Here is a 23,516-nt window from a genome sequence, read left to right on the forward strand (position 1 = left end):
CATTATTCCTGGGAATTTAGTGAGGAACTGTTTTATAAAGTCACCATCTGAGAAAGACTTCCCGTGTCGGGCAATGAGTTGAGCTACCTCGTAGCTGGCTGTTATGGCATTTCCTTGTGTTTTCTTAAGCACGGGAAAAACACTGTTATTGAGCTAGCAGGCTAGCTGCCGTTTGCTTAACAATCTGTATGTCTGATGTTTGGATTCATAGTGTCGTCGTATATTATAGTTTTTCATCACTGCAACAGTTTCATTGCAAATCAAACAGACACATTTCCCCTTGACTTCTATGAAGAAATATTCAGTTTCCCACAGTATCTGAAATTTTCTGCACTCACTTGCTATCTTGCGTTTCTTTGATTCTGCCATTTTTGGTCACTCGTGGCAAAATATTTTATTTGATTAATCTTGTTTTGTGGAGAAGCTTCCTTGTTCAAGACATTAACTCCACCTAGTGTTAGAACAAAAAAGTACAATACAGTCAAGCGTAAGTTACACATCTGGGCCATATACCATTATACTTTTAGAATTTTCTGCTGTGATATAAATAACTCCTGAATGTATTAATCCACACTTGATAACTATCATATGTATTTGTTTACCTCAATCAATAAGTATTATGCACTGAATTAATAATGAGCACTGTAATAAATATGAATGAAGACACACTATAGGTACGCTCCTCCTTTTGAGGGCGATTGAAGAAAAGCAAACTCAGGATGACTCAGCGCCCTGAGGTGTGGACACACCTGCGCGCCAACAAGGGGCCAATAGGAATTGGTCCTAGCCTAACCAATGGGAAAAGACAACACCCTAGAGAGGAGAACTAGTCGAGATGCAAAAGAATGTAACGGGACCCTTCAGTGAAACTGAAAGACAGTAACTGTTTCAATGCGGTCTGTGGCTTGGTGCAACTGAATTGTCCACGGCATTGTGTATTATCAAATGCGGTCATTATCATTTTAATAAATATTATACGAACATTAAGAAGTTTGCTGGATTGATTCAATGCAAAAACCCCGTCCTCGTAAATAGAATACGACACTGCCGGCCAATTGAAAATGGATGCAGTTGGCCGTAGTTTGGACACCCCTGAGTTAGCGGCTGCAGCAACTCAAATTCAGCCAGTCACTGCCTGCTGGGGGAGCTCTGTGTCTTCCTGTGTCTTCCTGTGTCTTCCTGTGTCTTCCTGTGTCTTCCTGGGAGACTTAGGCTGAATTTTTACATAACTGCTACCTGAAGGTCTGTCCCTGGCACTTCTGTCGCTCTCTTACTCCAGGAGCGAGGAGGTTGTTTTCTGGCATTTTGCATTTAATCCAATAAACAAAGTATCAAAATGTATACCGTTAACGTGATTGACAAGCCCTCGGTGAAGCTCCCCTTCTCCCTCTGTACTGAGGGCAGACTGGAGCTACAGTGATTCACTTTCACCTCTACAGGAACAAGTGGTATTACAAGACAGGACGTGCTGGGGCTAGCTGTTAGCATGCTAACTTCAGGAGATATCTCTGCAACACAACACAGAGACGTGTTTGACGTCATTATTTCATAATGTCAACACAATTGAGGTCTTGAAGGTTAAAATTTAAACTCAGGCTTCTGTCCTCCCTTTTAGCCTGTGTTGTTGAGCTTATCAAAAATAAAAGCTTTGACACAGATTTAGGCTTTGCTGTCACATGCATATACACCTATGTTAAGAAAAAGAAAGGACCTTAATTTGTGGTGTGTGTGCTGTACTGGTCTCATATCACTGTGGATGAACTGGCACAAAATCAAGCCCATATTTCTCCCAGTGCAGAGACATTTACCTCCAGTTGAACGTGCAGAGACACAGAGAATACCACACAGCTTCCAGGCAGACTGTGGCAGGAATGTATTTACCTCTGGAAACAAATTGTTTTCAACAGAGAGATTTAAATTTGTGTGTGTGTGGGGGGGGGTTAGATTCAAATGACAATGTGAAAGCCATGTTTCATGTGAAAAGGGTCACTTGTGGTCATGAACGTACAGAGAATGATCAGCTGAATCGGCATAGTTGTTCCAAACAGCCTTGCACACAGGTTGATGTTACGACTTGCCCTGCATTCTCTCTGAATGTCATGTAGCCACAGGCCATGTACCAGAAGAACGCAGTGCAGCAGACTTTTCCACTGGAAACGTCTTTATCACTGTCAGTGAGCGTGTAGCACACTGATGCCATGCAACAACAGAAGTGATCTGAAATAAATGAGTTCAATCAACATGGATGGTAAGGTGTTAGTCTTCTTTTACCATCAGTTATTAAGATAACGTTCTTCTTCTCTGGGCCCTTCATGTCATATTTTGGTATTTCTGGTTACATAGACTATTTACACTGCCACACTACAAACTCTGTGTGATATTGTTCATATGTATTTAGTGTCAAAAACAGTGACGTCTTCCTTTTAAAGCCTTTCTTCAACAAAGAAGACGTGTGTAGCCTTGACATAGGGAAACACATTTGTGTTTTCTGTATTTAAGTCCTGTTTCCTTATGCCTTGCATTTGTTGTCAAAATGATGAATGTCTGTTTCAATGCAAGGAGCTCTCAGCCAGAGTAAACAAATGGGTATTTTGTTTTCTTTATGTTGTTCACATTGTGTTTGAGAGAACTGAGCACTGTGATGCTAATCAAACTAAGTATTTAATTACGACTGAGTGATACCAATATCAAAACTTAATATATGTCTGATTAAACATAAACTAATAACATACACAAACATACATCTGCCTGGCCAAATATATTGATTGGCTCTTATATTCTATCAAATTCATATCCATAAATCAAACATTTCCATTAGTTTTTCTTTAATTCGTTATATATGTATTACTTATAATGATAAAATACAGATAGCTTACATTTAAATTGTAATTAGACGAGGAATTATGGAAGACAAGAATTTTGGCTTGATGATTTACAGTTGATAGTGAAGCCATTCTGCACTTTGATGACATGTATAAAATCTGACGAAAATAATTAATTGTCATACCTAATCAAAGTTCTACATTGAATTTCAGATCTCAGTCATGTAGCTGTGAACGGATTATCTGAAGCGAGGCCAGCAATACTGCCAGCCAATCACCGAAGAGGTTCGTGAATAACTGTATTATTATGATTATGATTATGAATATTATTATTATTATTATTATTATTATTATTATTATTATTATTATTATTATTATTAGCAGCAGTAGTAGTAGTAGTAGAATGCTCTCTAATTATATAATTTTCATATGTTTTCATGTTACTGTGTCATTTTTGCCGCCGGATTGTTCAAGCATAATTAAAGTTATGAAAGTTACGACAGCACCTAAATGCGGCAGTGGCTGGTTGTCGTCATGTGTCGTGCGTTTGTCACGGCTACACATGTGTTTTACGACACTGAATTGCGTCTTACGGCAGAACATGGCGCTGCACTGATGCGCCTGGTGAAGGAATAAGGCATTGCACTGAAGACTGTTCGCTTTTTCCTCTCTTTTCATTCACAGAGAGGTCTGTTCAACAGTAGTGCTCTTTCCTCCCAAGCTCAGGCAGGTTAAAGTCGGTAAGGAGCCGGGGAAGGCTGCTGAATGATGGCGTCGAAGGGAGGCATCCTGTTCCAGGAGAAGGTCAGCCGAATGTTGAGCGGACACAACGGAAAACCAGTGCTGAAACCCAAAAAGACTCTTGCTCTTAAAGACGAGGTGGCCAACCGCAAATTTAAGACAGGAGGTATGAAAAAAGTCTTGCTACTTTGCTGATTGTAGGTTACTCACTCAACCTGTGGCATCTGATGCGGTGCGACTTCCATAAAGTCAATCCGGGCTGCACATAAACAATACACTATTTTGGATTATAAATACACTATAGCCCTTAGGGTCAGGCAATATGGATAACATTTACAAGGGGATACTTTGATATCATGGTATTTATAAATGAATATATAATGATATGGTTTATTGGTTTAATTCCTGGAAAATCCCTTGAGCAATAGTTAATAGATAAAATAACCAGATGGCAATATATTTCAAACGTAATATACTTAATATATGACAAACGTACGACACATGACGACATAACTTTCACAACTTTAATTATGCTTGAATAATCCGGCGGCAAAAATGACGCAGTAACATGAAAAAATATGAAAATTATATAATTAGAGAGCATTCTATACTACTACTACTACTACTACTACTACTACTACTACTACTACTACTACTACTGCGACCATTACGACTACTACTAGTGAGTAATAATAATCTAATTATTATAGTCTAATACAGATTATATGATTGATCATAATTAATTCACAGAAAGAAGTCCATCAGTTTTTGTATCCTGTTGTGAAACGGCTGTACATGTCTACATAAGAGCTTGCTAAATGTGTTGCATCATCCCTGCTAAAGGAAATCTTAACTGCTTATTATATTTGTATGGCAGCAGCAGGTAAACCAAGGAAACGGGCTGATTATGATTTCATGTAGACAGCCAATAGAGAGCTTGTTTAAGCTGACCAGTTATAAACGGGTTCTTCTGCTCCCAGCCGTCCAGTAGTAATAATGATGATAATAATAATAATACATGTAATTTATATAGCGCTTTTCTAGATACACAAAGACACTTTACAATTTAGAAACATTCCGTACTAGCATAAAGCAGACATACATACAAATTCGTACACACACAAGATGCAAATAAAAGACTGAACAACTAAACAAAACCAGAACAGAGAGCAGTTAAAACTACCAAAGTCATGAGATGTGGGGACAAAGTTCAGCAGGGGAAAGCAATCTTGAAGAGGTGGGTTTTAATGGCTTGCTTGAATAATGTTAGGGTGTTTGACTGTCGATGATTCCGAGGTTGCGGACATGGGTAGAGGCTGTGACGTTGGAGCCGTCGCTGGTGAGTGAGAAAGACTTGGTGGGTAATGATTATTTCTGATTTATTGCAGTTGAGTTGGAGAAAGTTTTGATGCATCCCTGTTTTAATATCACCAAAATGGGCAGTGAGGGTTGAGTGTGTGTGATGGTCTGGGAGGAGAGGTAAAGTTGAGTGTTGTCGGCATAGCAGTGAAAATGGATTCCATGTTGGTGTAGAATTTGTCCGAGGTGAAGGATGAAGTGGAGAGGACCGAGGACTGAACCCTGGGGGACACCGTGAGTGACTGGGGCGGTGGAGGATTTGCAGTTGTTTATGGAGATGTATTGATGTCTGTCAGAGAGATTTGAGGTGAACCAGGCAGTGCCAGTTCTTCCTATGGTATGTTGAAGGCGTGAGAGGAGAATGGAATGGTCAATGGTGTCAAAGGCTAAGCTGAGTTCGATGAGAATGAAGAGGAAGTTGGAGTACACGGAGAGAAGTACACTGTCCCCTCCAAAACTATTGGAACAGCGAGGCCAATTCCTTTATTTTTGCTGTACACTGAAAACAATTGAGTTTGACATCAAACGATGAATATGAGACAAAAGATCAGCCTTTCAGCTTCTATTTCCAGGTATTTACATCTAGATCTGTTAAACGACGTAGAAGATAGCACTTTTTATTTGAACCCACCCATTTTTCAAGTGAGCAAAAGTATAGGAACATGTGACTGACAGGTGTTTTTTGTTGCCCAGGTGTGTCCTGTGCATTGATTATTAAAACAATAAATAGCACTGAATGTCTACTCTCAGTTTCAGCTTTGGGTTTTGCCTGTGCAGACTGCATTTATAGTTTTAAAGGTGTAACCAACATGAAGACCAGAGAGCTGTCTATGGGAGAAAAGCAAGCAATTTTGAAACTGAGAGAAGATGGAAAATCAATCAGCCATTGCACAAATATTGGCCATAGCCAGTACAACCATTTGGAATGTCCCGAAGAAGAAAGAAACCACTGGTGTACTGAGCAACAGACGTCAAACTGGTAGACCAAGGAAAACATCAGCAGTTGATGACAGAAACATTGTGAGAACTGTAAAGAAAAATTCTAAAATAACTGTCAGTGACATCACCAACAATCCGTTAGCAGAAGACTCTGGCAACAAGAAGATGCAAACCACTCATTAGAATCTAGAATGGGAGGGATGAAACCCTCTTTTTAATGGTCACACATGCAGAGCACACAGCACACACAGTGAAAATACCAGGAGTCTAGTACTAGGAGCAGTGGGCAATAAGAACAGGAAGGCCAGATTGGAAATTGCCAAAAAATTACAGAGACGAGGCTCAAAAGTTCTGGGACAAAGTTTTATGGACTGATGAGACAAAGATGAACCTTTGCCAAAGTGATGGAAAGGCTAATGCGTGGAGAAAGAAGGGATCTGCTCATGATCCCAAACACACAAGCTCATCTGTGAAACACGGTGGAGGTAATGTCATGGCTGGGGCTCGCATGGCATCTTCTGGGACGGGCACATTGATCTTCTTTGATGATGTAACACATGATGGCAGCAGCAAAATGAACTTAGAAGTCTACAGAAACAACTGCCAACTTAAAGAGAGATGCAACCAAACTGATCGGGGGATCCTTCATCATGCAGCAAGACAACGACCCAAAACACACTGCTAAAACAACCAAGGAGTTCACCAGGGGAAAGAAGTGGAAGGTTGTAGACTGGCCAAGTCAATCTCCAGACTTAAACCCTATTGAGCATTTTACCTGCTAAAGAGTAGACTGAAAACCCCCGAAACAAACAACAACTGAAAGAAGCTGCGGTGAAAGCCTGGAAAGGCATCACAAATGAAGAATGTAAAAGTTTGGTGACGTCAAAGGGTGGCAGGCATAATGCAGTTATTGCAAGCAAAGGATTTGCAACTACATATTAAGTATTATTCACTTTTCACACTATTTTAAGTCTCTGTTCCTATACTTTTGCTCACCTAAAAATGTGGTCTTCTAAGTTGTTTAACTGATCTAGTGTCTTTGAGTTACAAGAAAAGCGCTATACAAGTCTAATGTATTATTATTATTAGTAGTAGTATTATTAGATGTAAATACCTGGAATTAAAAGCTGAAAGACTGATCTTTTGTCTCATATTCATCTTTTGATGTAAAATCCAATTGTTTTCAGTGTACAGCAAAAAATAAATGAAATGGCGTCGCTGCTCCAATAGTTTTCGAGGGGACTGTATGTCATTAGTGATTTTCAAGTGCTTTGTTTGGAACGGAAGCCGGATTGGAAGGGTTTGTAGAGGTTATTGTAGTTGAGCAACAACAGCTCGCTTGAGGATTTTGGACAGAAAGTTTCATGTTTCAAGTTTTATTTGTGAAATGTAGGTTAACACATTGGTACAATGAAATGTGTTTGAGAGAGACGGTATGTCAGCTCAGCAGTCAAATAAGAAATATAACATGTAAAAAATTACAAAGAGTACTATATACAATTAAGTTAAAACAATAATAAAAAAAAACAATATAGAGTATGTACATACGTATATGAGAAAGGGGGGTTGCGCGGTACAATAATAATATTTATTTATATTTATGTAGTACAGACAGCAGTGGGTGTGTCTGTGTGTCTGGAGCTTGAGGAGCCTGATGGCTTGGTGGTAGAAACTGTCCTTGAGTCTGGTGGTGCAGCCAGGCTCCTGTATCGTCTGCCTGACGGTAACAAGGAGAACAGTCTGCTGGGTCCTTTATGATGCTGTGTGCCTTCCGCAGGAAAAAGTCCTGAATCACCGGGAGAGAGTTGCCAATGGTGTGCTGTGCCACTTGCACCACTCTCTGAAGCGATTTGCGGCTTTGAGCAGAACAGATCCCGTACCAGACCGTGATACAGCCCGTCAGCAAGCTCTCGATGGTTCCTCTGTAGAAGTTTGTGAGGAAGCTGGTGTTCATGCCAAACTTCTTCAGTCTTCTCAGGAAATAGAGCCGCTTACAAGCTTTCTTGGTGAAGTGTGAAGTGTCCAGGAGAGATCCTCAGTGATGTGCACACCGAGGAACTTAAAGCTGCTGACCCTTTCAACCTCAGCATCACCGACATGGATGGGAAGGTGTCCACCCCCCTTCTGTCTCCTGTAGTCGACGATCATCTCTTCAGTCTTGCTGACGTTAAAAGAGAGGTTATGTTCCTGACACCAGCTGTGCAGTATCTTCACCTCCTCTCTGTGATGAGGCCCATGATGGTCGTATCGTAAGCAAACTTGAAGATGATGTTTGAACTGTGCTTGGCAGTACAGTCGTAGCTGAACAGGGAATACAGGAGGGGGCTGAGCACACAGCCTTGTGGTGCACCCGTGTTTAGTGTCAGCGAGGTAGAGGTGTGCCTGCCGATTCTCACCACCTGGGGCCTGCCCGTCAGGAAGTTGAATATCCAGCTGCATATGGAGGCCTCCAATGCAAGATCAGCGAGTTTAGTGACACGTTTTGAGGGGAATAATAGTGTTAAATGCGGAGCTGTAGTCGATGAAGAGCATTTATTCCCTCTGTCCAGGTGGGTGAGTGCAGTGTGTGTCGCCAAGGAGATGGCATCATGCGTGGCCCTGTTTTGTCTGTACGCAAACTGAAGGGCATCCAAGTTGTCAGGAAGAGAGGACCAGATGTGGGTTTTGACTAGTGGTGAAAGGGGAGGTTTAAGATGGACCGGTACTTGTTAGGGTAATGTTAGGGTAAAGTCCAGGTTTTTTCAGTATGGGAGTGACGGCGGCAAGCTTGAGGCAGGAGGGGACGAGGCCAGAGGACAAGAAAGAGTTGATTATGTTGGTGATGAGTGTGGTAAGCGAAGGGAGACAGGTCTTGACAAGAGAGGTGGGGATAGGCTGGGGACTTAATGCTGGTGACAATAGAGGTTGGTTGCGGTGATTCTGAAGGATGAAAGTGAGTGGCTTGGAGGTGTGGGGGGGTGTAGTTGATTTAAAGTATATGGCGGTTTGTGTAAGAGCAGGCGGCCAGCTGAACAAAACGATGACTCGAGTCTACTCTGGTCCAAGGTTAGCTTCAAACTTTTTCACAACTTTGAATCCTGGAGGTGATTTAAAAGTTTAACTTGGAGATTGACACAGCTCTATTCACTAGCTGTCTGCCATTAACAAGTGGCATACCAAACTTAACTGCTACCTGTCTGAAGTTGATGTGAGGCAAAGACCTAGGACATTTTTATGTTAAAATACTCGCCACTCTGCTAGTCTATAAAGACAACACCCGTTTTTCCGGACATCAGAGTTACAGAGTGGTGTGTCTTCTTAACGACACTGGCTTGCAGAGAACATAATAAATTATCAACCAGAAAACAGCTTTCACTTGAATAGATAACACTCATTATATATAACTTGCATTACACTCATTATATATAACTTATATTACATTCATTATATATAACTTATATTAACCTCATTATATATAACTTATATTAAACTCATTATATATAACTTATATTAAACTCATTATATATAACTTATATTACATTCATTATATATAACTTATATTACTCATTATATATAACTTATATTACATTCATTATATATAACTTATATTACTCATTATATATAACTTATATTACATTCATTATATATAACTTATATTACATTCATTATATATAACTTATATTAAACTCATTATATATAACTTATATTACATTCATTATATACAACTTATATTAACCTCATTATATATAACTTATATTAAACTCATTATATATAACTTATATTACATTCATTATATATAACTTATATTAACCTCATTATATATAACTTATATTAACCTCATTATATATAACTTATATTAAACTCATTATATATAACTTATATTAAACTCATTATATATACTTATATTAAACTCATTATATATTATTAAACTCATTATATATAACTTATATTACATTCATTATATATAACTTATATTACTCATTATATATAACTTATATTACATTCATTATATATAACTTATATTACTCATTATATATAACTTATATTACATTCATTATATATAACTTATATTACATTCATTATATATAACTTATATTAAACTCATTATATATAACTTATATTACATTCATTATATATAACTTATATTACATTCATTATATATAACTTATATTAAACTCATTATATATAACTTATATTACATTCATTATATATAACTTATATTACATTCATTATATATAACTTATATTAAACTCATTATATATAACTTATATTAAACTCATTATATATCATTTATATTAAACTCATTATATATAACTTATATTACATTCATTATATATAACTTATATTAAACTCATGATATATAACTTATATTAAACTCATTATATATAACTTATATTAAACTCATTATATATAACTTATATTAAACTCATTATATATAACTTATATTAAACTCATTATATATAACTTATATTAAACTCATTATATATAACTTATATTAAACTCATTATATATAACTTATATTACATTCATTATATATAACTTATATTAAACTCATATATAACTTATATTAAACTCATTATATATAACTTATATTAAACTTATTATATATAACTTATATTAAACTCATTATATATAACTTATATGACTCATTATATATAACTTATATTACACTCATTATATATAACTTATATTACATTCATTATATATAACTTATATTAAACTCATTATATATAACTTATATTAAACTCATTATATATAACTTATATTAAACTCATTATATATAACTTATATTAAACTCATTATATATAACTTATATTAAAGTTATTATATATAACTTATATTAAAGTTATTATATATAACTTATATTATATATAACTTATATTACATTCATTATATATAACTTATATTAAAGTTATTATATATAACTTATATTATATATAACTTATATTACATTCATTATATATAACTTATATTAAAGTTATTATATATAACTTATATTATATATAACTTATATTACATTCATTATATATAACTTATATTAAACTCATTATATATAACTTATATTATATTCATTATATATTCCTTTTACTAAACTCATTATAGACTCCTTCAGCTTGGTAAAGATGTAATTTTCTCCACAGGGGCTACGTGTGTCGCAGAGATATCGGTCCTGATGGCCTGTTGGAAGCAGAACAACTTTGTGGACAGTCTGTGCTCTAATGAGATGAACTCCTTCTATACTTGTGTTGGTGAAGCTCAGGTATGTCCACGTACACAGAAAGGGAACTGACACACAAGGGCCATGTCTCAATTCAGGGACTGCAGCCTTCGGAGTACGTAGCCTTCTCGGTCTTTGGAGGCCAGGATCTCCATATACCGCGAAGGCTGAATCGAGCGATCTATGAAATGAGACGGTAATGTCTATGGGGGACTTCCTGTTACGTCACCAGTTGTTCACGGCCCTACATTTTGCCTCTCCCGTCGCCTAGCAACTCTCTAAAGTTATCAAGCACAGTTGACTGCTTACTTTAACATTTGTTCCCAGAACAGTGATTTTATAACATTTGTATCATTAGCTATTCGAGCGAGTTGAAACCCAATACTTACATTTAAAAGTATATCCATTTGCCGTTACTGCTGGGTCGAGGGGCGCCATTTTTAGTCAGAATCTTTTTCTCTGGGCGCGCAATGAATCTTGGGATACCTGCGGCCATGCAGGATGCATCAGATGTATCCTGCATGGCCGCAGGTATCCCAAGACACAGCCAAACTGTGCAATTTAAAATGCTGAGGAGCATATTTTTTAATAAGCTTGCTCAGAATCATTGATTGAGAAAAATTAACTAAATTTGTATAATAAAATAGAATAATAATATTGATAAGATTAGGTGATAACTGACAATATTTAGAACTACACATGACAAGTCTCCAGTGGTAACTATACACTTGGTTTTCTGCTCGTCACTTCAGTGTCTCTGTACGTCCGCATCCCCACTGGCTCTGTCCTAATACCCACTTGTGCAGTCTTCAGCACTTAAGTGCACGTTCATGCACCTTTTCCTAATACAAGTCCAAGGCTGTATTCAGAGTTAAGTGAATCCCACAATTCCCTGCAGTCTACTGCTATAAATTCATTGAATTGCTATATTAAGTGTATTCCTCCCCTCAGCTACTAAATGTGTGTTTTTTATCATCTGATTGTAACTGACAAATTATCTGAGCTGGATTGTGGTACAGTATTTGTGTGAGTGACAGGATTATTAAGAAAGTGTGTCCCAGTGAGCTCTGATAAACTTTACACGCCATCAGTCTTAAATAGGCACTTGACTACTCACAAATACTGTGTCTGTGTGGGCGTAGCCAGGGACCCACTGATATGCAGCCTGGTGGTCGACCGCAGAGTGCATCATTACTGAATGTGTATTCACCAGCTAACACTAAAAAGAGAAGAGATCATTGTCTTTTAGGATAACTCTGGTTTATTATAACTTGACTTACATTTTAGTCTAGGTCATCTGGTCTATAGTGCTAAGTGTAGTCTAACTGGTGCTCCAGACAAACTTTTTTTGCCAACGTCCCAAAAACTATTTTAAATGTCCCGAAGTGAATATTAAGTCAGCTGTTTCTTATCTTTTTACATTAAGTTTCAATCACTCTGTGATCAATAGGTGTGCGGCGGTGTCCCAAGCGGCGAGTTTGCTACATTCCATAAGCTCTCTTAGCTACTTTAAGGCCCTGTCACACATATCCGTATGACAGAAACTTATGCCGGTGCATACGAAATATCGGCAATAGGTTGATATAAATTAAGGGTAAGTTGTGATCGTTTGAAGGACGCAGACGTTACGCCAAACACGCCAGACATACACAGTTCCGTATGGCAGAAACATGCCGGCGTATATGAAAATTAGCTCAAAATGTGTCAGAGTCCAAATACGTCCAACTTTTCCACAGCGGTGTTGTAGCTGACGTATACATAACGAATTATTATACGTATGTCAAACCTATTGATAACGTATCACTTACTTATTTAAAACGTATCAGAGCGTCTGGCCAACGGAGCTGGAAAAGTGCCATCTGGTTCACGTCATGCTGATGCTGGAGAACGGCTAGAATGCTGAACGCTAGCTGTACTGTAGAAACACGTTTAATAAATTACTTCGTCGTCAGGGATAATCTTAACATAGGTTATGAATAGGTTATCCACTCGTTATCAATAAACTGGCTGTAGGATTCACCGTCAGCTGACGTAGCCTATATCTAACGTTCCTCTAATGTAGTCACGTAGGTATTTACGTACTATATTTACGTAGGTAAGTATTCACGTACTGTATTTACGTAGGTAAGTATTCGCGTACTGTATTTACGTAGGTAAATATTTGCGTACTATATTTAAGTAGGTAAATATTCAACTACGTATTCCGTATTCACGTATGTCTAACGTCACGTGACGTCTGCCTATCTTATGAAGCACACGTCTGTTATGTCCGGTAATTTTGAACATGCTCAAAACATCAGCGTTCAACAAAGCACCCCAGCGTAACACAGTGAGCTCTTAACGATTACTACTTATACCTTACCTTATATCAACGTACACCAGCGTAACACAGTGAGCTCTTAATGAATGCTACTTATACCTTACCTTATATCAACGTACACCAGCGTAACACAGTGAGCTCTTAATGAATACTACTCATACCTTACCTTATGTCAACGTACACCAGCGTAACACAGTGAGCTCTTAATGAATACTACTCATACCTTACCTTATATCAACGTACACCAGCGTAACACAGTGAGCTCTTAATGAATGCTACTTATACCTTACCTTATATCAACGTACACCAGCGTAACACAGTGAGCTCTTAATGAATACTACTTATACCTTACCTTATATCAACGTACACCAGCGTAACACAGTGAGCTCTTAATGAATACTACTTATACCTTACCTTATGTCAACGTACACCAGCGTAACACAGTGAGCTCTTAATGAATACTACTTATACCTTACATTATATCAACGTACACCAGCGTAACACAGTGAGCTCTTAATGAATACTACTCATACCTTACCTTATATCAACGTACACCAGTGTAACACAGTGAGCTCTTAATGAATACTACTTATACCTTACCTTATATCAACGTACAACAGCGTAACACAGTGAGCTCTTAATGAATACTACTCATACCTTACCTTATATCAACGTACACCAGCGTAACACAGTGAGCTCTTAATGAATACTACTTATACCTTACCTTATATCAACGTACACCAGCGTAACACAGTGAGCTCTTAATGAATACTACTTATACCTTACATTATATCAACGTAAACCAGCGTAACACAGTGAGCTCTTGACCAATACTACTTATACCTTACCTTATATCAACGTACACCAGCGTAACACAGTGAGCTCTTAATGAATACTACTTATACCTTACCTTATATCAACGTACACCAGCGTAACACAGTGAGCTCTTAATGAATACTACTTATACCTTACATTATATCAACGTAAACCAGCGTAACACAATGAGCTCTTAATGAATACTACTCATACCTTACCTTATATCAACGTACACCAGCGTAACACAGTGAGCTCTTAATGAATACTACTTATACCTTACCTTATATCAACGTACACCAGCGTAACACAGTGAGCTCTTAATGAATACTACTCATACCTTACCTTATATCAACGTACACCAGCGTAACACAGTGAGCTCTTAATGAATACTACTTATACCTTACATTATATCAACGTAAACCAGCGTAACACAGTGAGCTCTTAACCAATACTACTTATACCTTACCTTATATCATCGTACACCAGCGTAACACAGTGAGCTCTTAATGAATACTACTTATACCTTACCTTATATCAACGTAAACCAGCGTAACACAGTGAGCTCTTAACGAATACTACTTATACCTTATCTTATATCTACGTACACCAGCGTAACACAGTGAGCTCTTAATGAATACTACTTATACCTTATCTTATATCTACGTACACCAGCGTAACACAGTGAGCTCTTAATGAATACTACTTATACCTTACCTTATATCTACGTACACCAGCGTAACACAGTGAGCTCTTAATGAATACTACTTATACCTTATCTTATATCTACGTACACCAGTGTAACACAGTGAGCTCTTAATGAATACTACTTATACTTTACCTTATATCAACGTACACCAGCGTAACACAGTGAGCTCTTAATGAATACTACTTATACCTTACCTTATATCAACGTAAACCAGCGTAACACAGTGAGCTCTTAATGAATACTACTTATACCTTATCTTATATCAACGTAAACCAGCGTAACACAGTGAGCTTTTAACGAATACTACTTATACCTTATCTTATATCTACGTACACCAGCGTAACAGTGAGCTCTTAACGAATACTACTTATACCTTACCTTATATCAACGTACACCAGCGTAACACAGTGAGCTCTTAATGAATACTACTTATACCTTATCTTATATCTACGTACACCAGCGTAACACAGTGAGCTCTTAATGAATACTACTTATACCTTACCTTATATCAACGTACACCAGCGTAACACAGTGAGCTCTTAATGAATACTACTTATACCTTACCTTATATCAACGTACACCAGCGTAACACAGTGAGCTCTTAATGAATACTACTTATACCTTATCTTATATCTACGTACACCAGCGTAACACAGTGAGCGCTTAACCAATACTACTTATACCTTACATTATATCAACGTACACCAGCGTAACACAGTGAGCTCTTAATGAATACTACTCATACCTTACATTATATCAACGTACACCAGCGTAACACAGTGAGCTCTTAATGAATACTACTCATACCTTACATTATATCAACGTACACCAGCGTAACACAGTGAGCTCTTAATGAATACTACTTATACCTTACCTTATATCAACGTAAACCAGCGTAACACAGTGAGCTCTTAATGAATACTACTTATACCTTATCTTATATCAACGTAAACCAGCGTAACACAGTGAGCTCTTAACGAATACTACTTATACCTTATCTTATATCTACGTACACCAGCGTAACACAGTGAGCTCTTAATGAATACTACTTATACCTTACCTTATATCAACGTACACCAGCGTAACACAGTGAGCTCTTAATGAATACTACTTATACCTTACCTTATATCAACGTACACCAGCGTAACACAGTGAGCTCTTAATGAATACTACTTATACCTTATCTTATATCTACGTACACCAGCATAACACAGTGAGCGCTTAACCAATACTACTTATACCTTACCTTATATCAACGTACACCAGCGTAACACAGTGAGCTCTTAATGAATACTACTTATACCTTACCTTATATCTACGTACACCAGCGTAACACAGTGAGCTCTTAATGAATACTACTTATACCTTACATTATATCAACGTACACCAGCGTAACACAGTGAGCTCTTAATGAATACTACTTATACCTTATCTTATATCTACGTACACCAGCGTAACACAGTGAGCGCTTAACCAATACTACTTATACCTTACCTTATATCAACGTACACCAGCGTAACACAGTGAGCTCTTAATGAATACTACTTATACCTTACCTTATATCTACGTACACCAGCGTAACACAGTGAGCTCTTAATGAATACTACTTATACCTTACATTATATCAACGTACACCAGTGTAACACAGTGAGCTCTTAATGAATACTACTCATACCTTACATTATATCAACGTACACCAGCGTAACACAGTGAGCTCTTAATGAATACTACTCATACCTTACATTATATCAACGTACACCAGCGTAACACAGTGAGCTCTTAACGAATACTACTTATACCTTACCTTATATCTACGTACACCAGCGTAACACAGTGAGCTCTTAATGAATACTACTTATACCTTACATTATATCTACGTACACCAGCGTAACACAGTGAGCGCTTAACCAATACTACTTATACCTTACATTATATCAACGTACACCAGCGTAACACAGTGAGCGCTTAACCAATACTACTCATACCTTACCTTATATTTACGTAAACCAGCGTAACACAGTGAGCTCTTAACGAATACTACTCATACCTTACCTTATATCAACGTACACCAGCGTAACAGAGTGAGCTCTTAATGAATACTACTTATACCTTACATTATATCAACGTACACCAGCGTAACACAGTGAGCTCTTAATGAATGCTACTTATACCTTACATTATATCAACGTACACTAGCGTAACACAGTGAGCTCTTAATGAATGCTACTTATACCTTACATTATATCAACGTACACCAGCGTAACACAGTGAGCTCTTAATGAATGCTACTTATACCTTACATTATATCAACGTACACTAGCGTAACACAGTGAGCTCTTAATGAATGCTACTTATACCTTACATTATATCAACGTACACCAGCGTAACACAGTGAGCTCTTAATGAATACTACTTATACCTTACCTTATATCAACGTACACCAGCGTAACACAGTGAGCTCTTAATGAATACTACTTATACCTTACCTTATATCAACGTAAACCAGCGTAACACAGTGAGCTCTTAATGAATGCTACTTATACCTTACCTTATATCTACGTACACCAGCGTAACACAGTGAGCTCTTAATGAATACTATTTATACCTTATCTTATATCAACGTACACCAGCGTAACACAGTGAGCTCTTAATGAATACTATTTATACCTTACCTTATATCAACGTACACCAGCGTAACACAGTGAGCTCTTAATGAATACTATTTATACCTTACCTTATATCAACGTACACCAGCGTAACACAGTGAGCTCTTAATGAATACTACTTATACCTTACCTTATATCAACGTACACCAGCGTAACACAGTGAGCTCTTAATGAATACTACTTATACCTTACCTTATATCAACGTACACCAGCGTAACACAGTGAGCGCTTAACGAATACTACTTATACCTTACCTTATATCAACGTACACCAGTGTAACACAGTGAGCTCTTAACGAATACTACTTATACCTTACCTTATATCAACGTACACCAGTGTAACACAGTGAGCTCTTAACGAATACTACTTATACCTTACCTTATATCAACGTACACCAGTGTAACACAGTGAGCTCTTAATGAATACTACTTATACCTTACCTTATATCAACGTACACCAGCGTAACACAGTGAGCTCTTAATGAATACTACTTATACCTTACCTTATATCAACGTACACCAGTGTAACACAGTGAGCTCTTAATGAATACTACTTATACCTTACCTTATATCAACACACACCAGCGTAACACAGTGAGCTCTTAATGAATACTACTTATACCTTACCTTATATCAACGTACACCAGCGTAACAGTGAGCTCTTAACGAATACTACTTATACCTTACCTTATATCAACGTACACCAGCGTGTTGCCGATATTTTGTATACGCCATATTTTTTGTATATCTTATGCATTCGTTGGGCATTCGTGTGATACATTTTGTATTAGTAAGTGATGCGCTATCAATAGGTTAGACATGCGTATCTGTATATGTTCACTTTTCCGATCCGATGAAAAGTTGGACGTATTTGGACTCTGACAAATTTTCGTATGCGCCGCCATAAGTTTCTGTCATACGGATATTTGTGACAGGGCCTTTAGTCCCGAATGAATAAACGAAATAACTCACAAAAGGTCAAGGAAGGATATATTCTTCCACCTCTCACAAATTAGTTAATATGGCAGGGCTCAGTAGTTTTTTTTTTTGTACTTTATATATTTAACACTCTCGTCCCTTCTCATTACTCGCCTTACAACATTGTTAACAAACTACTAATTATGAGCCATGTTTTACTCTTTTTTTTTTTGTCATTTGATGGCGCTGGTAAGCAGGTGTCACTGATTTTTACCACTGGGGTAAGGTGGCTAACCTTTCAGTTCAATCAGTCTTTGTTTTTGTGAAACTGTTCAATGTCTACTACATTAGACTGATCTGTGGCCTGTACAGAACAAGCCCCCAGGAAGTGCACCAGGCTGCCTCTCACCTCAACATTCATTTGACACATTTAGATATCAAAGTTTGCTGACCTCTCCTCTTCAGTGGTGAAACAAGCAAACCATCCTGGGCTGCTAATGTGTAAAAGTTTCCTAGTTGTAGTAATAAATACATTACTTATTAAAAAGCACTGGTAACAAATCATCTTCCTCTTTCACAGGCTGCTAAGAAGAATATACCTGAGCAGAGCAGCTTCCAGGGAGAACGTCTGCCCCCAAAACAAGTCACAACCCTGCTGAAGAGATATCCCAACATTCGCAAGGAGATCTAGGAAACAAACTTTTCAATGCATAACTTATACAGACGTGAAATGTGCCGCTTAAAAAGAGTGTTGGAACTGGATTTCATCATGTTAAGGAGATGTCAGCAGGACTGTATGATTCAACAATGGAATGCTGAATACAATTACGAAATAAATAAAGGAAGGAGCAAAAGGTGATATCAACACAAATACCAATAGTGTGTCATGGTGCAGCCTTTGTATTCTCAACACACTGCGTTGTATGGTTTGAAATATAATGTGACTTTCTCCTTCGTGTCCTCATTTTGTCTTGATCCAATTTTGCAGAGTGGACTCATTCAGGTCAAAGATGGTATTAGTGGATGTGATGCAATTATTCTTCTTGGGTTTCATGGCTCCTGGCTGGAAGCTTACCGTTATCACTGAACATTAAAATGCCTCGTCATTCCTGTGGATGCTCAGATTGGTGGTTAACGGGATGTTAAAATAAAATCGTACGATCAAACCGGTAGATTAGCAGTAAGCAAAGCTCAGAGCGGTTGATATTTAAACTGTTTTTTTTTTTATTATTTTGTCTGTCGAATCAGTTTCTTTCCTTTGTGTAAGAGACAGATCCAACATCCGACACTTGACAGCTGATGGCCAAGCAGCAACCTTTTCAATGCAACGAGCCTCCAAATTGACATAACACAAAGACCATGTTTGTTTTGAGTTTGTCTTCCAGGACCGTTGAATAAAGAGCTGTTGACTGTCAGTCAGTGAAGAGGCTAGATCAGTCAAAAACAAAAGGTCTTTAAAGGGCTCCTGATGCGCTTCCATAAAGATGGGGGACCTACAAGATACCTTACTATGGGTTAAACTCCAAAACACTGGATCCTACATTTCCCATAATGCAACTCATTAGCATCTTAATTGGACTGCCTGGTAAATTCCTATATCTTTCAAAACACACAAAATCAGTCCAAACTGTTTGTGCTGCAGTGTTTATTACACTTTGCCTTTTATTCACACTTAAGTTAACATAACCTCAATTTTGTGATTAGTTGATCTGTACCTCCTGAGACACAGAAGAGTTTACACAACTGTTTTCACAGGCTGGAAGTCTTCCTCTCCTCATGACTCATAAACTGATCATCTTATGTAAAGTTAGTGGATCATGTAATGCAAAAATCCTCCAAAGTTCACGTAATCTTTAGCACTAGCAGCATGTTAGCGATGGTTTTTCTCTGGGTTTGAGTTTTAACAATGATTGTTGTGAATATGCTGAACACAGGTATAGTGTTCTCAGATTGGGGACAGAATGCGATTGAAAATGAATTACCACTACTTAACAGTGGATGATATGTGATTTTAGTTTGGAACAGCAGCAATGATGACATGTTTCCATTAATGTACAAATCAGGTTTCTTATTCTATTAGGTTTATTTCATTATTCATTACTTTCTCATCATATGACAAACCCTAATATCCGACTGGATGTGAATCACACAGCTGTTGGAAGGTTTGAAAGAGCTAGGCTAGCATTTCCCCCTCCTTCCAGTCTGGAAGGACTGGAAAAGCAAACATGTTTAAAGACTGTTACATTGATGCTTCATGCTTTTATAATAGCTATGTTTTCTTGCAATTAGTTTATTTCTGGCAGACATATTGACGTTTTGTTGATGTTGTAAGTGCAAATTTGCTTTCATGTTTTGTCTGAAGGACAGGAAAGATCGTGTGCTGTTTGTACCCACCATTGTCACAATGTGGTATTTTTGCTGCGTTCTCGTTTATCTGCCTGTCATTATACAGAGCTATTTCCCCACCCTGCTTATCACTTCCCCCCAAACATCAAGACTGCAGAGGAAACTCCTCCACAGCCCGCAGCAATCACTCACACGCACACACACACACACACACACACACACACACACACACACACACAATATTTGGCCTGAGATTGGCACCAGGTGAAAGGCTGTGTTGTCTTTTCATTGACTTGAGATAACCCTAAAAAATGCAAATAGCTACTTAGTCTACTTAGCCTTTGAAAACCTGCTCAGTGTCTGAAGGTGCTTCTGTTTGTGTTGGGATTTAGTCACAGAATATGCTGTGGTTGCAGGGTTGTTCAGTGGGAAAATGTTACAATCTTTAACATCCTTCATCCTTCGCCAGGAAAAATAATCAGTGCCCTATAGTAAGCAAGATCTTGGACTCGCCCTACTTTTCTCGGTATTTGGTCAGTGTTTCCGTGACAGGATGTTGACTTCCACTCCTGTGATTTCCAGAGCCTCCATTGTTTCCCAGGTGTCATATTCACTATCAGTAAGTATGTAAAACTATGACCACATGATACCTATCAGCTTTTCTTATAGCAGCAGTGACAATTAACAATGTACCTTCAACATGGTTAAAAGTGTTGAGGGAAAAAAAGCAAAGCCTTGAAAGAATTTATATGGTAAATGGTAAATGGACTGCATTTATATATATATATATATATATATATATATATATATATATATATATATATATATATAAATGCAGTCCATTTACCATTTACCATATAAATATATATATACACACTTTTCCAATCTTTGTGACCACTCAAAGCGCTTTACAACACATGTTAACATTCACACACATACAAGGTGCCACCTGCTCATCAGTAGTGATAAATATGTGTAGTGATGGCCATGCCATCAGGAGCAAGTTCTTCATCAAGGACACTTTGACATTTTGACTACAGGGGATCCGACTGCTAATGTTTTAACTTAACGTCAATAAAAAGTCTGTCTGCATGTGTGTTACCTTAATATTATTTGACCAGGATGATCCACTGAGTTGTGGCTACATGCTCATCAGGTGTTCCCAGCTTGGCTCTGTGCACTCAGACACACACACAGAGAGAGAGAGAGAGAGAGAGAGAGAGAGAGAGAGAGAGAGAGAGAGAGAGAGAGAGAGAGAGAGAGAGAGAGAGAGAGAGAGAGAGAGCCAGCAGCGCGTCATTTTTAGCTCCAGCGCTTGCTGGATGTCTGGAGTTGAGTTCTGCGCGGACAGCCGCCGGTGTCTGTCTCTGAACGTGTTTCACGAACAGTTTTTTTCAAGGTATTAGTGGAAAGATTATCAGAAGGAAGGCGGGGTGAGTCGGTGAAGGTGTGGAGGAGATGGTTCCTTTTGCAGGATGGACCGGAACAAAGTGGTCCCCGGGTTCGTCCCGTGCTGTGTGTTACTGGCCCTGTGTGTGTCTGCAGAGGTAAGCAGCCTATATAAAGCTGATGTTAACGATCTGTCAGGCTCCAGTGAACTGGACAACTGTTATCCTGTATTCTATGGCTCTGTGCTGTACGAATAATGTTTAGTGAGTTTCCTGAAAATAACTTTGGTTGCTTTCTAATGAGAGTAGGCTAATATCTGTGGCAGTTGTGTTGATAGTAAACACTTGTGGATTTTCAGAGATCAATTTCTTGAAATAATATCAAGAGGCCAACAGTTGATCACAATTATTGAACATAGATAAAAACGCATTTTAACTGGATTAATGTGCACTACAGTATAAATCTAAAGTGAGGTGAGGACTAGTTTATCTCATTACTCTGTGGCCTTTCTTACACGCTAGATTGAACATAAATGTAAAGTGGATTCATCCCTTGTGGAGGAAGGAGACAGTGTTTTATCACCTAACCCTAACCCCTCTCTTCATATCTCCTCGCTCAGCTAAGATTCTTTGTAGTCTTAGGCCAGGCTCAGATTGAGGAATATTTACCTGGTGATGTCATTTGTTTCCAAATAGGATTTTCTCTTTACAGTTTTGTTTTTGGAGCTCCAGCATCTATTGATTATCCCACACTAAGTCATACAGATTGGACAAGCAAACTACTTAATATTTCAGAATCTCATGCTTGACATGTGATGACCTGACTTCTACCTTGCTCCTGTGTTACACTCATACTGTAACAGCTCCCCTCCAACAGAAGAAAGGGAAGAACATGAAATCAGTAGAGAATGAAATCCAGTGGCCACTGGGAATACAACCCAGAACATACACATGCAATAAGTGCACTGGTGATGAGTCAGTATAAATATATGACCTACATCTCAAAACCAGGATATGTATACAGTATGTGTGTAAAGACACAATACATTTCAAAAGGTGTTTGCCATAAACTACAGATCAATGTGTGTACCATGCAGTCTATAAGTATTATGAGGGGTTGACAGCTTTAAGGTGTTTGAGGGTGTTTGAGGAACGCATTTGTATGCGTTGTTCCCATTGTTGGAAGACGGTGACAGGGCTGTAATTCCTGCACTTTTCACCCAGTATGCATTTCAACAGCTTCACATTCAACCAATTTATGATGAGAGTCAGCACTTTAAGCTCATAGTCATTGTTTCA

General features: G+C 37.9%; 2 protein-coding genes across 3 annotated transcripts in view; both read left to right on the forward strand.

Annotated features, from left to right (window-relative positions):
- Window positions 1-3,390: 3,390 nt before the first annotated feature.
- Window positions 3,391-19,434, forward strand: chchd1 (coiled-coil-helix-coiled-coil-helix domain containing 1). The gene is made up of 3 exons (XM_029449978.1): window positions 3,391-3,729; window positions 10,982-11,100; window positions 19,064-19,434. Exons 1-3 carry the CDS (start codon window positions 3,588-3,590, stop codon window positions 19,172-19,174), a joined length of 372 nt encoding a protein of 123 aa, XP_029305838.1. The 5' UTR covers window positions 3,391-3,587; the 3' UTR covers window positions 19,175-19,434.
- A 2,735-nt stretch (window positions 19,435-22,169) lies between these two features.
- Window positions 22,170-23,516, forward strand: part of LOC115020050 (neurotrypsin) — a 28,397-nt gene continuing 27,050 nt past the window's right edge. For both annotated transcript variants that reach the window (XM_029449905.1, XM_029449906.1), the window contains exon 1: window positions 22,170-22,376. In XM_029449905.1, coding sequence (XP_029305765.1) covers window positions 22,305-22,376 — 72 coding nt within the window. In that variant the 5' untranslated portion in view covers window positions 22,170-22,304. The remainder of the gene's footprint in view (window positions 22,377-23,516) is intronic.

This window comes from Cottoperca gobio, chromosome 15, assembly GCF_900634415.1.
Source record: "Cottoperca gobio chromosome 15, fCotGob3.1, whole genome shotgun sequence".
Taxonomy (NCBI): Eukaryota; Metazoa; Chordata; class Actinopteri; order Perciformes; family Bovichtidae; genus Cottoperca; species Cottoperca gobio.

Excerpts from the sequence above, each read along its gene's own strand:
- chchd1 (XM_029449978.1), top strand. The coding sequence starts at position 3,588 with ATGATGGCGTCGAAGGGAGGCATCCTGTTCCAGGAGAAGGTCAGCCGA. Across the intron at positions 3,730-10,981 it reads CCGCAAATTTAAGACAGGAG|GGGCTACGTGTGTCGCAGAG; the intron begins GTATGAAAAAAG and ends TTTTCTCCACAG. Across the intron at positions 11,101-19,063 it reads CTTGTGTTGGTGAAGCTCAG|GCTGCTAAGAAGAATATACC; the intron begins GTATGTCCACGT and ends CCTCTTTCACAG.